We start from the raw sequence: 17279 nt of genomic DNA on the forward strand, positions 1-17279 counted from the left end.
GAATCTGCATTCTTTTGGTGTACGGGACATTACTCCAACCAACTGAGATACCCGGCCAGGGCATCCCTCCTGATTTTTAACGGCCACACGTGGGTGTGGGACCAGCCCATTCCACGTCTCCACCCCTTCTACCAGTTCAGTGTGGCTGCTCCAGTATATCCTTAGTTATAGGGCTTCTGTCAGCTGGATTTCAGGCAGTTGTCAGTCACAGATGTTCTGTAGTTTAGTTGTAATTTTGATGTGGTCATGGGAGGATGCCAGTAACACATTTTCCTATCCTACCATCTTGACTGGAAGCTTTAGAAATTTATTTTCTCAGAGTTCTGGAGACTGAAAGTCCAAGTTCAGGGTGCCAGCATGGTAGGATTCCGGTGAGAGCTGTCCTCCTGCATGACAGAGGGCCACCTTTTTGCCGTGTTCTTCCACAGCAGAGAGAGAGAAAGCGACCTTTCTACTGCATCTTCTTCTGCGGGCATTAATCTCATCAGAAGGGCACCATTCTAATAACCCCATCTAACGTTCATTACCTTTCAAAGGCTTAATTCCCAAATACCATCATATTAGGGTCAGGGGCTTCAGTATATGAATTTTGGAGGCACACACACTTGAGGTTTATAATACTCCCCTTTCTCAAACTAGAAGTACAATAGACTTCCAGAAATTGCATCTAAAATACAAAAAGACTGGCAGCTATACATAAAAACATTAATGATGGTTATCTCTGGATGGTGGGATTAGAGGGGATTTTCTCCATTTTCAATGAATTTAAAGAGTATTACTTTTATAACTGAGAAAGATGCAGTAAATACCGTTTTAAAGGAAAATGGAATACTATTCTGTAATAATCTTGCAAATTTCAGAATGTCTTTATTTCATCATCTTGGGTTTTTTTCTGAGAATTAATAAAAGTTTCTCTGGCATTTTGAGCCCTTGGATCTCGGCACATAGATAGTGGAGCTCAATAAGTAGCTGTTGCTACTTCTGGTTTTCCTTTTAAGTATGATGACAATGTTAATGAGAATAATAATAATTATATTGCCACATGAGACGTTTCCAGCATATGATATAGGGAAATAAAAAAGAAAATAGTTGCAAAGTCAGGGTGGACACATTTTGTAATGAATTAGTTTTTAATTTAATAACTTATTCATTGCCTTTATTTTTGGAACTCTTAGTTTTTTAGATTCTAAAAAAATGAATTGTTAAAAACTGAGTTGGTGGTTTGTCATTCATATTCAGTTTTAAATGTATGTAAGCTCCTGGAATCTGTACTATTAAATGGCAGGTAGATGGTGATAGTGAGAAAACTTAAAGTGAAACTTTCCACGTCTCACTCACAAGATTGATTTGAAACTAATAATCAAATTTGGGAAATACCTCCCCCCTCCCAAGAGTGTTCTTTTCTCTACTTTCTAATGCATCATTTCTTGTTATGCTCTATCTTGTGTATAAAGTCTGTCATTTCCTTTTTAAAAACATTCTCTATGATTTTTTTTTTCCTCAGTTAATCCCACAGTCTAGTTTTTTTGACTGTAAATCAATAGGTTAGAAATAACCTTCAAGGTGGTAATGTTTTTTGTCACACAGGGAGCTGACTGCTTTCCAAATAAATCATGACGTTGTGATATATTATTTCCAGTTGCTATAAATTTTTAATATTTAATGTATCAGTCATACTAAGTCAAGTTTCAGTTATTTCATTTCACTTATGTCTGCATTTTAGATGAGAATCCTTTTTCCCATTAGTAGATTTTAATTTCCTTTCCTCTCCCAGTAAATTCCAAGCATGCCTTAGAAAACCAGCCACAGAATACACACATGCACAAACCGTTTTTGTGTTTACAAGTAGACTCAAGAATATATAGTGGTAAACTATATCTTAAATTACAAATTTGTCCAGTGAAATGGTGTTGTATTTTTTTAATACTTTAGATCGCTTTTATCACTGTTGCTTTGGTAATTTGATCCCCAGATATTAGACAAACACATCTAGGTAACTGTTGTATTGAGACATGATCTTTATTGGGAGCTTAAAAAGTAATCTCCTAAGTGATCCTCAGAAGTGGAAGAAAAAAAATGTTTTGAGTTCAGGGCTGGTCTACGTCATAGTTAATGTATTACTACTAAATTCCTATCTGTTTTGATGATACTGAAAAATTTTTTTCTTTCTCTCTTTTAAAAATTTTATTTAACCAACAGGACACAAAAATTGCTTCATTGGAGCGAAACATAAGGGATCTCGAGGATGAGATCCAGATGTTAAAAGCCAATGGTGTGCTGAACACTGAGGATCGTGAAGAAGAGATCAAACAAATAGAGGTTTACAAAAGTCACTCCAAGTTCATGAAAACCAAGGTATGGTCCAGAGTTATAAACTTTTATACTCTTAGTGTGACTGGAAAGTTATGGTTTACATACATACTTTTTCAAATACTCACATGATCTGCTTTATATGATATCATGAAATATACGAACAATAAAGAGGAATGCAAAGATTTTAGTTAAGATGCATAGATTCTAAAAGAAATCAGGGAAAAACCTTTGGTAGAATTTCTACTTACAAAGTGGTTCAGGATTTTCTAATGAGTCTTTTGGTGTCGTTCTGTCTTGGGAATTAATATTTACTTTTAAATATATTTTTAATTGATTTTTAGAGAGAGTGAAGGAGAGGGGAGAGAGAGAAATATTCAGGTGAGAGAGAAACATCAACTGGCTGCCTCCTGCATGCCCCCTACAGAGGATTGAGTCCGTAGCCCGGGCATGTGCCCTGATGGGGAATCGAACCTGTGACCTTTTGGTGCATAGGACAATGCTCAACCAACTGAGCCACACCAGCCAGAGCAACATCTACTTTTAACAGTCCCCTCACGTCCAAATTTTCTGAGTTTTCATAAGTTTGTTACTTTTTTAGAAGTTTCTATCATTGCCACATTTTTGGTCCATCCCTGGACGGTGATTGTCTGGAGGTGTTGATCCTAGAAGCCAATTTAACTGATTTGAATGATATGAAGACATTTAGATTTTAGCATAGTGTTTAAGTCAAAGGGGATTTTGAGTCCCAATGCTGCTAGTTGTACAAATTATTCAACTTCTCTAAGCCTCGATTTCTTATCCATGGGGATAAGAAAAAGAAAAGTACCTCTATCATTGGGTTCTTTGATGATTCCAAGAGATTATGCATTTAAAGCACCTAGTCCCTTGCCTGTTCCCTACAAAGCATTCAGTAAATGTCAGGCATTGTTGTTAACAGTAATTGTTGCAATTATTGTTAATGTTGCTATGGAATATTTATATGATATTACTATAGTAACGTGTTTCATTAATTTATTTCATATTGCCAGTTTTGAAAAATGTCTTATATTTTTCGAAATTGAACTGGACCATGTACCTAAAGAGCTATTTTTTTTCTTTATTATTTTTAGAGAGAGAGGAAGGGAGAGGGAGAGAGAATAGAATCATCGATGAGAGAGAACATTGATTGGCCGCCTCCTGCATGCCCCCCACTAGGGATTTGGCCTACAACCTGGGCATGTGCCCTGACTGGGAATTGAACCGGTGACCTTTTGGTGCATGGGTCAACGTTCAACCACTGAGCCACACCCGCCGGGCAATATCTATTATTTTTACATACATATAATTTATGAATACAGGTCTTATGAGACTTTGAGGTGCTTTTATCTATTCCTGTCTTTAAATCATTTTGCTTCTGAAAATAGTAACCACAGCAATTAAAAATTTTTTTTCTACTACTTGCTCTAGATTTTACTCTTATTTATTGCCTTATAAAATGCAACAGATTTTTTTTTTTTTTTATCCTCACCTGAGGACATTTTTGCATTTATCTTTAGATAGAGTGGGAAAGAGAGAGAAGCATCGATGTGAGAGAGACACATCGAGTGGTTGCCACCCACACGACCCCAACTGGGGCCAGGGACAAACTGCAACCGAGGTACGTGCCCTTAGCGGGAACCGAACCTGGGACTTTCTGGTCTGTGGACCGATGCTCTAACTGCTAAACCAAACTGGCCAGGGCAATGCAACAGATTTAAGAGTAATGCAGATTTCTGTGAGAAAGCAGTGGGAGTAGGGAGAAAAAAATATTTGAATGATGGTTATGATTTTTATAAGTTGTGAAATAAATGCCTATTCGTTGCAATAAATTTGCAAATTATAGAGAGGAAATAATATCTAGCATCTGCTTCACCCCATATGTACATGTGTGTACATATGTGTGTTTTTCCAGAGGAAAAAACAAAAACTGTACTTACTCCTGCCAACTCTCCATCTGTAAGCTGACATTGAGATTATGAATTAAATTTGGATCCAAGAGTGGAGATATGAGGAGAATGTCCGGTGGATTTGATTCTAACCCCTTCCTTTTGGGGACCACCACAAAATGCAGAACGGGCTTTTCTGCTCAGCCCTGCCTGCCTTCTGGCCTCAGTTTTGCGTCCGTGGCTCTCAGAGTTGAGCTGAGGTGCAGCACGCACAGTAGTAGGATGGCCTGCAGATGACGACCAAATGTCTCTGGGAAGGAAGACCAGAGGTACAAACGTGAGTGAACTCATAAAGGTTGGGGTTAATTATTGTTTCAGCTTAAACTTTTCCTCCCTACCCTGTCATTGAATGGTGGGAGATAGGACAAGCCTCTTCTGTAACAGAAACTACCGAGAAAGTTGTAAACTTCACCCTCACCATGGACACCCGTCCAGGTAAATAAAACATTTATACGGTCTTCAGCAAATAAGTCACGACCTTTATTGGCCCACAGTTATCTGATAGACTTACTTTGAAGGCTTCCAAAAGCCACCAGGTCGGAGAGTGAGAGTTATGGAGTGCGGAGAGTGTGCAGGTGAGGACGAAGCAGGCACTGGCCAGTCTCTGACGTGCCCTCGCCAGCTGCAGCCTTGGGGAGTGACTCGAGTCACTCGACCACACGTTCCTCTTCTATAAAATGGGGGCCACCAACTTAAGAATTGTCTGAAAGGAATAAATGAAATAATGTAGTTTAACTGCCTGGCTCAGAAAAATAGCTGTTGACTTTTAACAGCCAGGCAGATATTTCTCCAACAAAATAGTTTATTTGGGAACAACAACGAATTGCAATTTGGGATGTGTGGTCTCATGGTAAACCATACATAGGTACAGAGATACAAAAGAGACAAATTTTATGGACGTGGGAGGGGCTGTGGTAAACGAAGTGAATCCATTGGAAGAAACTGCAAATTCGAAGTGTAGTGACTTTTCATTGGCTGAGCTGTTGCAGTCTCCCATTGGCCGAGCTGTTACTGGGCGAGGAGGAATGTTTTCTTCCTCCTGCTGTGGTAGTAAGGTGGTATCACTTCCTGTCCAAGATGCAGGTATGTCTGCTCTGGTTGGGGTCAATTGGTCTACATGTGCATGACAGTTTTCTCCTCTAGACTCCTGACATCCTTTCAAATGAGGTTTTTGTTTATTAATTTTCACATAGTAAGTATACCCATTATTATTGAAGTTTAATCAAACATAGTAATAATGTTGTATTTAATTCGACTAATATGGAAAATGTATTTCTAAGAAATGAAATAAAAATGAGTTCTTTTAATATCATATCCCTTATAGACTGATAAAAATTAGCTAAAAGGTGCTAAGAGTTAGCTTTTTATATTTTCTCAATTGAAAGACTGTTTTTATTTGGTTGACCCATAACATTTATTGTGCCTACTTTATTGAATAAGTAATTACTTCAATTACTTATTTTTCTTAACTTCTATCTTGAGAAGGCAGTTTGAATCCTTACTTAATCCTAGGCATGGTCCAACAGGTCGTTAAGACATGGCTATCGATAAGCATTTAGTCCTGTGTGCTTGTGTCTTGTGCTTCATGGGATCTGTTAGGCTGTGTGAACTGATTCCAGTGGGTGAATTATTTATCATGGCACTTGTTAAACTGTAGAGGCACAGACTGATATCCTCTAAAGTTGGGTAACTAGCCTATTTCATAGTTCATTGTTACCTATTTGAGTAATTTTTTAATGAATTTTACATTACTATATTGCTTGTCAAATCATCACAGATGTGTGAGGAGTTAATTTTTGCAATAGTTGGTTACACACATTGACAAAACAACTTAGTGTCACCATTGGGGTCTCTTGAACTTTTTACTTTGGCAGAATTGTATGGGTGGATAAAGCTGTCATTGATGGAGTTTGAGTACTACAGTTCCCATAGACTTACTAGACATTGTTTCTAGCACATGGCACTGAGCTAGCTACCAAGGGATACTAAAAACAGTGTATATTCAAAGTGTTTTCCATTCCCTCATACTGACCACTTAGTGGGGAATGTAAGAAATATATTCAGAAAACTACCCTGAAGATTTGATGGGAGAAGAGTTCACTTTTGGCTGGATCAATGCAGGTTGTTTAGGTTTAGACGTGGTAGTATTTTTTTTGTCTATTCAGATTTGCAAAATAGCAGTGACAGGTCTAGTGAAGGATGCAAGCTCAGATCGATGCCAGAGCAAACCTAGAAGGATAAGTATAAATACCATCCCACCCTCAATTCATCCAGATAAGGAAGTAGGAAGAACTGTCTTCTTTTTCCAAAGAAGAAAAAAAATATTAGCTTTAAATTCCAAAAACCTGGAGGCTCTGAAACTTGCTTGGGAAATGGAAAAGTAATTGTTAAAGTCATTGGGTTTACTGAGGCCGTGATAGAAATGAAAATCATAAAATGACTTTGGATCCCAACTAACAGAGAACACTAGATTTGAGACTGGGAATGTTGACTTTACAAACTTTTGTTTTAATGTTTTATAAAGACTCAAAGAGGCATGGTAGAACATTTCAGAAATTTTTATAGGGGAGTAAAATTCTTTGGAAACCAAGCTTAAAATTGCAGCTAAATATTGTTACTTCTTCTTGCTGTTTGTAGTGAATATGTATAAAGCTTTTAAAAGTGGTCCAGGAAGCTTGTCTCTTACCAGGCATGGCTTTTGTAGAGGCACCTCAGAATGACCACTGTGTACAAAGACTAGGCTTGGAGGTGCTGATTGATCTGAGTATTTCTTTACCAGAGGTCAAAGTACACATGTTTTATCATGTGTACTTGGAAGTTTACTATTTTAAAATAAAAATGATAAGATAAATAATATTCAACCTACTTATAAAAGATAGCCCCTAAAATTGTTTATATATCCAGGTTCTCATTTGCTTATATGTCTGAAATATTATTTAGCTGAAAATTATTTTTATGGTCCATTGGGGATAAAATTGACTCAGCATTTGATTCCTTTTCACTAACAGGGCATGATCTCAAACCAGTCTCCATCTCCATCTGTAACGATTTGCTCCAAATAGATAATAAAGGTAGCTAATAATAATTCTTATATACAAACTCATTTTTAGATATAGAAGTATCTTGAAATAAATAATTTTTCAGTGAAAAGTGGGCATAGAAACAATGTAACAATGTTGTGGTATGAAACGGAATTTCTGCTTGCATTAATTATAAAGATGAATAAAGCATGCAGGAGGGAAAGGAAGTATTTTTAATAGCTGTGTGAAAGGACGTGCACCTCTATTTTGATGTTGAGCAGATGGCTGGACTGGTAGGGACTCTTGAAAGCTCTGTGATTAAATTAAGTAGCAGTGAAGACCTAAATTGCTTTTATAAATATGATGTCATAGAGAAACTATGATGTAACATTTTTGGAAAGCTGAAAGGTGAATTGCAAAAATGTAAAAGCAGAACTCAGAATCTCAGCTTGTGCAAAGGCTGAGAGATACTAGACATAGTCTGCCTGGGTGGAAACTCTGGCATCTTGCAAGCCCTTTGGCACATGTACATTCTTCCTGAGTACTGAGATCTGGGAGACCTGCTGAGCTGTGCAACCCTCCCCTGTTTGAAACTTTCATTTCTACCCTGACTCAGAAGGCTTAGAGGGATCAGACTGTGAGAGCAGAACTAAGAGGCTGTGAAAAGCATGAATTACTTTCAGGAGCACTGTTAAGCCTTTAAGAATGGAATGTAATATATAAATAATTGTTTTTCTGGTAGGGAAAGAATGATGGCATCCCCTGTTCCGTACGAGGCTTTGTTCCTAGTCTAACACATTTTTCATCCACCGATCCCAGTACTTCTCTGTTAGCCACTCCCTCTGTTTTCAGAGTTCGCCAAAGACGCCACTCTGCTGTCTTAGATCTCCCCCTTTATTCTGAATTTGTAACACATTTTCTTATTAATCTCTGATGGATTACAATCCTCATGACCCAAACTGCATGCTAATCAGCATATCATTTGCTGCACATGAGGACCATATCTGTAGTGGAGAAGAGGCGGTTTTCCTTGGCAGAGTCGTTTGCTCAGGGTGTTGGTTGTGTCACAGACATAGCAGTGCAAGGACTTTCAGACGAGATGAAGTGTGCCTGATGTCCACATGGACTTCATATAAAGCATGTGATGTAATTCCGATGGGCTTTTCTCCTTGCCATCACGGAGACAGACCTTCCCCCGGCCTCTGTTCTCATGTATGTTCGATTGCATCACTTTCCATTTTTATTGAGTTTATGGCTATAAAAGAAGCCAAAGGCATATTTTTATGGGAGAATATGATTTTTTAACTCAGTAACTATATTCCCCTTAGAAAAGCCTTTTTCTGTTATTGTCTGCATAAAATATTTATTTAAAATTCATCTCATGGCAGTGATAGTCTGAAAGCTATTTAAAGCAACTGCCTATTTAATATTTATAGACTGGAAGAGTTTTATCATTATCAATCTATTTCTACTGAATACAGTAGGCATATGTAGAACCTGCCTTTTTTATTATTTAATACCATTTTATTGGTCAAGTTAATTTCATCAACTTTTTTCTCTCAGTACCCCACTCTCATAGTAGATTTCTACTCTGGTATTTGTAGAAGTTAGCACAAGTAATTTTTTTCCCCCACAGTAAACATCCTCTATGCTTAGGCATGTGGAGTTGAAAGTTTTTTTTAGCATTATTTTCAGACAAATCAGTTTCACATGTGGAATCAACTATACACTGTACTGTCAGGTACAACTGTGTACAACTTGGAGCTATATCCCCTGAGAATAGTGCTGCTCTAACAGGTTTAATTTCTTTTAAATTTTAGGTAATCCTAATCTTGATTTCCCCTCTATTTACACTCTGTTCTTGTGTGTGTGTGTGTGTGTGTGTGTGTGTGTGTGTACGCGCGCGCGTTGCACAAAGAAGGGAGAGAGAGAGAGAAAAAGAGAACTTTTTACTTTTATTCCAGGAAAAATGATTGTTACAACAATATTAATGTATTTTATGGATTGCATATACCTGTGCACTGCCTCCACCTGCTAACACATACCAGAGCATGTTGATAATCAATCATGATTCTCTTCCAGTGAACTTTTAAGCAAACTCATTCTCAAGACCGCCTTTTGGCCAGCCTCTACCAAACCTTTAAATATGGCAAAAAGAGGAAACCTCTTTGTCTGCTGATGAGTCTGAGTTCTCCCTGAGAATGGGTTTTTTCTCTATATCAAACTTTCTAGTAAATTGTGCAACCTAAACACTTCTGAAGGTGGAGGTTTCCCTTCTTTCTAAACATCTCACTCTGGTTCACGCTCAGCAGTTATTGTCAGTAGCTTGGTTCTTGTTTATGCCAATTTTAGTTGCTGAAACCAACAAAAAGTGCTGGGTGAAATGTATTTTAGAAGCATACATTTGTAAATGTACTTGTGAACTGCCAAGTGAGAAAGAATCTCAAGGGCCAGAACTGATCCAAAGCAGGGAGCTGGAGCGACAAGAGGGCACTGATTACATCTTCTCATTGGCATCTGCTGCACAGGTGAGCTTGAGCGTTGATTTTCCCGCTCACAGTCACAGTCACGGTCACAGTCACAGACATTTAAGAAAAGAGACAGAACCTGGGCCTGCTCAAGATGAGGAATCAAATGGTAATTCTGCTACCAACTGCCACAGAAAGCTGGGATCCCAGACAGCTTCACTCTTTTGTGCCAGGGTAAACCAAAAATAACCTCCCCACTCTACTCTCCTTCTGCCCAGACTAGGGACTCCAGGGACAATTATATATTTTAAGACTTTGAGCCAAGTGGAAGGTAAGAAAAACTAGCTTTGAGAATCTATGACCACAGCTGGTCCTGTACAGATGTGCAGTGTGAGGTGACACAGAATCTTCAAGTAGTGGATGTGGTGCGAAGGGGTCCTTGGTTGGCGGTGCCCCAGGTGTTGGCAGAGGCAAATGCTCTGGAAAGCCACATGTTAACTTAGGTCTCAAAGTATTTCTGTAGATAAAGTTACCCCAAAATGCAATATTTTTTTTTTAAAATTACAAAACCTGCAAGAAAACAAGCCACCATGAGTGATAGCCAGTCGAAAGAACAAACAGCAGATGGCAAGAACTTCAGGAGATGGACTTTTAAGACAAACACACTGACATAAGTATGCTTAATATGTGTAAATAAATAAAAGAAGGTATTGGAATACAAATAAAAGATGAGAGTCTATAAAAATACCAAGCAAATTTAAAGAGAACCAAATAAATCTTCTAGAAATGGGAAAATATAAATGCAAATTTCAAAACTCAATGAATAAATACAGAGTGGTCACAGAGAAGGGTCACAGAAGAAGAGAGACTTAATGAATTAGAAAACAGAGCTGAAGAAATTTTAAAAATGCAATGCATGAAAGATAAGATATATAGAAGACAGAAAAAGGTCAAATGAAAGTATGCTCAGAGTCCTGGTCAGTTTTGCTCAGCAGTTAGAACATTGACCTGAGGACTGAAGGGTGATGGGTTCAATTCCTGGTCAAGGGTGTGTGCCTGGGTTGCAGGTTCTATCCCTGGCCCCACTTGGGGTTGTGTGGGAGGCAACCAGTCGATGTGTATCTCTCATATTGATGTTTCTCTCTCCCCCCCTCTCTTCCTTCCTTCTACTCTATCTAAAAAAAAGTTAATGAATAAATATCCTCGAGTGAGGATTAACAAAAAAAACCAAAACAACAAAAAAGTATACTCAGAGTTCCAGAGGGAAAGATGGAGTAGATTCACTATTCAGAAGCCATATTTGAAGAAATAAAAGCTGATATTTTTCAAAACTGATGACAGGTGCCAACCCACAAGTTTAGGAGACTGAAGGTACCCCAAATAGAATAAATAAAAACAAACCTACCTCTTTGTATCAGATAAAGCCATAAAATCTCAGAGGCAAAGAAAAAGAAAAAGTCTTAGAAAGCAGTTAGAACATTTGTCCAAAAGAGATATTTGAATGAGTAATACGTATGTAAAAATATGTTTAATGTCATTAAGTTGTTAGAGAAATGCAAGTCAAAACCACAGTGAGATACCCACTTTATACCCACTGTAATGACTATAATTAAAAAGACAGATAACAACAAATTCTGGTAAGAGTATAAAGAAATCAGAACCCTCATATATTGCTAGTGGGAATGTAAAATGGTGCGCTCACTTTGGCAGGTGATTTAGAAGTTCTTAAAAATGTTAAACGTATAGTTGCCATATGGCCTAGCAATCCTACACCTACGCTATACCCAAGAGAAATGAAAACATATGTCCACGCAGACTTATACATGAATATTCTTAGTAGCATTATTCATAATAGCCAAAATATGGAAACAGTGTATGTGCCCATCAACTGGTGAATTGATAGACAAAATGTGGTATATTCATTCAGGGGAATATTATTTAGCAATAAAAAGGAATGAAGTACTGATACATGCTACAACATGTATGAACCTTGAAATATTATGCTATGTGAAAGAAGCTAGTCACAAAGTACATATATTTTATGATTCCATTTATATGGAATGCCCAGAATAGGCCAGTCTACAGAGACAGAAAGTAGATTATTATTTGCCTATAGTTGGGGGTAGAAGGTGGGGAATGGAGAGTGACATCTAATGGTTACAAGGTTTCATCTTGAGATGATGAAAATGTTCTAAAATTTTATGATGATGATGGTTGTATACTGTGAATATACTAAAAACCATCACCTGTACACTTTAGTTAGGTGAATTTTATGGTATGTAAATTTTATTTCAATAAAGCTATTAAAATGCAGCTAGTGAAAAAAATGTATGACCTTTAAAAGAATGAATTTGTTGTAGACTTTAAGACAAAAACAAAACTTTTTTTAGAGCTAAAAAATTGGCAGAATTATAAAGAAGAATGTGTTATTTCACCATTAAGTGGGTGTTTTTAACTCACCCTTAAGTAATTAACAGATGAAGCTGATTAAAAGATCAAAATATGAAAGACTGAACCTACCCAATTAAAAGTGTTATCAAATGCCATACACATATATAGAATATAGCACCCAACAATTTGTCGAACACACATTCTTTTAAAGCACAGAGTATACAAAGTACCTTTATGATAACTGACCACATACTGTGTCAATAAGCAATACACCAAATTTCAAATGATTAGTATCAAGCATACCATGTTCTCTGTTCACAAAGAAAGTAAGAAAAAACACAAAGATAATTAGGAAACATGCATGTAATTTGGAGATTAAGAAACATACTTCTAAATTATTCAGGGATTAAAGAATAAATAATAATATTTTTTGAGGTAACACCATATTGTTTTCCATAGTGGCTGCACCAGTCTGCATTCCCACCAGCAGTGTACTAGAGTCCCCTTTTCTCCACACCCTCGCCAACACTTGTTTGATGATTTGTTGATGACGGCCATTCTGACAGGTGTGAGATGATACCTCATTGTTGTTTTAATTTGCTGATGATTAGTGATGTTAAGCATTTCTTCATATGTCTCTTAGCCATTTGTACGTCCTGTTTGGAGAGGTGTCGCTTTAGTTCCTCTGCCCATTTTTTAATTGGGTTCTTTGTCTTCCTTTTGTTGAGTTGTATGAGTACTCTATATATTTTGCAAATTAACCCCTTATCTGATGTTCTTTGGCAGTTATGTTCTTCCATACAGTGGGTTGCCTTTCCATTTTGATGGTTGTTTCTTTTTCTATGCAGAAGCTTTTTAGTTTGATGTAGTCCCACGTGTTCATTTTCTCCTTTGTTTCTGTTGCCTTAGGTGATGTATCAGTGAAAATTCTGCTGCATATGATGTCCGAAATTTTGTTGCCTACATTTTCTTCTAGAATTTTTATAGATTCACAAGTCACATTTAAGTGTGACCATTTTGAGTTTATTTTTGTGTATGGTGTAAAATTGAACTTCCATTTGACCCAGTGATCCCACTTCTAGGAATATACCCTAAGAAGCCTGAAATACCAATCAGAAAGAATATTTGTACCCCCATGTTCATAGCAGCACTATTTACAATAGCTAAGATATGGAAACAGCCCAAGTGTCCATCAGTAGACAAATGGATGAAAAAGCAGTGGTACATATACACAATGGAGTACTATGCAACTGTAAGAAAGAAAGGTTTCTTATCCTTTGAGACGACATGGAGGGACCTGGAAAGTATTATCCCAAGTGAAACAAGCCAAGCAGAGAAAGACAAATATCACATGATATCACTTATATATGGAATATAATGAACATAACAGTCTGAGGAATAGGGTAGACCTAGAAACATGGAAGTAGGGTACAGACTGACAACCCTCAGAAGAGGAGGTGGTGAGGGGTGGGAAGAGATAAACCACAGAACTCATATGCATGTATGCATAACCAATAGACATGGACAACAAAGCTGGGGACAGGGCGGGGGGGATGGGGAGGAGGGTGTCAATAGGGTAAAAAATAAATAAATAAATAAAGTTGCAAAAAAAAAGAATAAATAATAATAGACTTTAGAAACTATTGAGGACTGAACACGCATGTCAATACTGCATATCAAACTAGTAGACTTGAGCTAATTATATTGACAGAGACATTTATGGTCTTCAGGTTTATTACATACTGAAAGAAAAAAGATGGAAAATTATTGAGATAAACATCCAACTTCAAAAGTTAGGAACAGAAAACAGAATACCCCTGCCCCAAAACAGTAGGAAGGAAATAATTAAAAATAAGCGTAGAAATTAATGAAATAGAAAATAAAATGTTAGATGATCAAGGTAGCCCAAATTAGAGTATTTAATATGGCATGCCTCTGCCGAGTTCATCAAGAAAAAGAGTAAAAATAAAGAATATTAGGATGAAAAAGAAGATATAATCACAAATGCTATAGATATCAAAGATAAATTTATTTTATGAAACTTACTTTCTTTCTTTTTTTTTTTTTTTTTATCCTCACCCGAGGATATTTTTCCATTTTTTGTACAGATAGAGTGGGAGGGAGAGAGAGGAAGGGAGAGAGAGAGAGAAACATCGACGTGAAAGGGACACATCGAGTGGCTGCCACCCGCACGACCAACCAGGGCCGGGGACAAACTGCAACCGAAGTACGTGCCCTTAGTGGGAACCGAACCCGGGTCTCTCCGGACCGCAGGCCGATGCTCTAACCGCTGAGCAAAACCGGCCAGGGCTATTTTATGAAACTTTCTTGCTAATAAAGGTAAAAATTTAGATGAAATGAAAAAATTCTTAGGAGGAGAAACTTTTCAAAATGGACCCATAATTAGAAACATGAATATTCCTATAAACAACAAAGGTGGATGGAGTAAATAATGGTCTTTGGCAAGAAAATACCAACTCTAGATGGTTTTGCTGGTGATTTGTAATGAACATTAATGGGAAAATGTGTCAACTTTATAAAAATAATTTCAAAACATTAAAAGACGGAATACTTCCTACTTTACTTGGAAGGCTAAGTTAATACTAAAACCTGACCAAGACAGATTAAGATAAGAAAATTGCAAACCAGTCTTACCCATAAACATAGATAAAAGTTTCTGACAAAATACTAGCAATCTGAACCCATTGAAATATAAAAAATATAACACAGTATGACTAAGTGGAGTTTTTTATGGTAATGCAAGAAGAGGTTAATATTTTAAAAATACATTGACTAATTCGTTATAATAACATATTAAATGTGGAAAATGTGATAAATAATAAGATTCAGAAAAATGTTTGATAATATTAAACTTTTCTTAATGATTAAAACAAAAAAACAAAAAGCCTGCCTGGCCAGTGTGGCTCACTGGTTGAGCATCAACCCATGTGCCAAGAGGTCGCCGGTTCAACTTCTGGTAAGGGCACATGCCCAGGTTGTGGGCCAAACCCCCAAGGGGGGACATGCAGGAGGTGGCCATCGATGTTCTCTCTCATTGGGGTTTCTATATCTCTCTCTTTCTCTTTCTCTCAAAACAAATAAAGAAAAAAACAAACAAACAAAAACCTTTTGTCCTAGCCAGGTGTGTCTCAGTTGGTTGGAGCATTGTCCCATAAACCAAAAGGTTGTGGGTTTGATTCTCTGTCAGAGCACATACCTAGGTTGTGGATTTGATTCCCAGTTGGGCTCATAGAGGAAGTAGCCGATCAATGTTTCTCTCATACATTGATGTTTCTCTCTCTCTCTTTCTCTCTCTTGCTCCCTTCTTCCCTTCTCCTTTCTTCTCTCTCTATAATCAACAAAAATATCCTCTGGTAAGGATTATAAAAACAAAACAAAACAAAAACACTCTTGCCGAAGTTGTAATAAAAGGGAAATTTCTGAAACCTAAGAGTGCTTGTAAAAAGCTAAAACAAACATGATAGTTAATGTGCAACATTGACATTCTTCCCTTTAAGACCAGGAACAAGACAAGGGAGTTGTCATTTCCACCAGCCTTTCTCTTTGCCTGCCGTGTGGTGGGGGCTTCCTCAGAGCACAGGTTGGAGGATGACTGGACTTCTAGCACGGAGGCTGGCTGACAGCAGGAGGAAGCTGAAGCTACCATTCCTTCTCCAGGCCAGGGCCAGAACAGGTGTGCTTGACACTTCTGATGCGCTCAGCTGGTACAAGCAGGTCGGAGTCCAGCCAGGTGAAGCAGAGGCTAGAAGGACTTCCCCTCTGCTTGTGAGGAGCAGCATGTGTGTACAGAAAGGAAGTAATGGGTGGCAGTTATCTTTGGAGATCATCTACCATCACTCCTATCAGACTGGCAAACATGCAGAATGTTAGTGACGTAAGATATTGGCAAAGCCTTGACCAGTTTGGCTCAGTGGTTAGAGTGTCGGCCCACAGACCAATGAGTCACGGGTTTGATTCTGGTCAAGGCACATAACTCGGTTACAGTTCGTCCCAGCCCTGGTCGGAGTTGTGCGGGAAGCAACCAATCGATGTGTCTCTCTCACATCGATGTTTCTCTCTCTCTCCCTCTCTCCCTCCCATTCTAACTGAAGATAAATGGAAAAATATCCTCGAGTGAGGATTAAGAAAAAAAGATATTGGCAAAGATGTGGTGTGATTAACACACATAGCGCTTGTGACTATGAACATCAACATAGCTGCTTTGGAAAACATTTTGGTTATCTAGAGAAATTGAAGGGTGCACACTATGTGGTCCAGCAGTTTAACTCTTAGATTGTTTTTGCTATGTGGACCAGGTGATATGTAAAAGAATGCCCAGAATAGCACTTTTTGTAATAGCAAAAAACCTGGAAACAAACCAAAATGTCCATCAGCAGCAGAATGGACAAATAAATTGTGGTGAAGTCTTACAATGGAATACTGTCCTCCAAGGAAAATGAATAAATTGCATGTACAATAACATGATTTAATCTCCAGGACATAAGATTGAGTAGAAAAAAGCATAATGTTAAAAAAAAGAAAACAAAAACAACACACAGTACAAAGTTAAAAACCTACATAGTATACAAAACTAAATGTTGTATCATTTACAGATGCAAAAATATGTGGTAAACCTAAAAGACAAGCAAGAAAATGACAAGCACAGAATTTAGAGTGGTAATTATTTCTGAAGGGGGGAAAGAAGGAGATAGAAATGGGTTAGAACACAGATAATTCTAATAATCTCTTTTGGTGAATTAAATGATGGATATTTCTTGTATTATTTTTTCTTATACTTTATATACATTTTATGTTCTTTTGTGTTTTCTCAGTATTTAATATAAGCCAAAAAATAAAAATAAAAAACCCCAAACCCAATACTTACTTTTGGGGGGGTAAGAATTCTCTTTTGTCAAATAATGCCCTTGAATGATCATTTTCACTGTGGAGTAGTAGAGAAGGTCCTGGTTATGTCTTGGGTTAAGTACCTTTATTAGCTCCCTGTTGACTGTTGTAAGGATTTTGGTGAATAGGCTTTGTGGTTTCATGGATAAATAGTAGGTTTGGCCAGGAAGCCTTCATTCCCCTGCAAACCTTGGTTCTCAGGGGGGTGGAAGGTGGAA

The 17279-nt window shown here is 37.5% G+C and overlaps 1 protein-coding gene across 2 annotated transcripts in view; it reads left to right on the forward strand.

Moving 5' to 3' along the window:
* ERC2 (ELKS/RAB6-interacting/CAST family member 2) overlaps positions 1-17279 on the forward strand; it is a 922431-nt gene that overhangs the window by 300468 nt on the left and 604684 nt on the right. For both annotated transcript variants that reach the window (XR_004960151.1, XM_036266685.1), the window contains exon 5: positions 2200-2355. Coding sequence is in view for 1 of the 2 variants with exons in the window: in XM_036266685.1 (XP_036122578.1) it covers positions 2200-2355 (156 nt within the window). In the remaining variant the exon portion in view is untranslated. The remainder of the gene's footprint in view (positions 1-2199; positions 2356-17279) is intronic.

The sequence above is a fragment of the Molossus molossus genome, unplaced genomic scaffold (assembly GCF_014108415.1).
Source record: "Molossus molossus isolate mMolMol1 unplaced genomic scaffold, mMolMol1.p scaffold_m16_p_18, whole genome shotgun sequence".
Classification (NCBI taxonomy): Eukaryota; Metazoa; Chordata; class Mammalia; order Chiroptera; family Molossidae; genus Molossus; species Molossus molossus.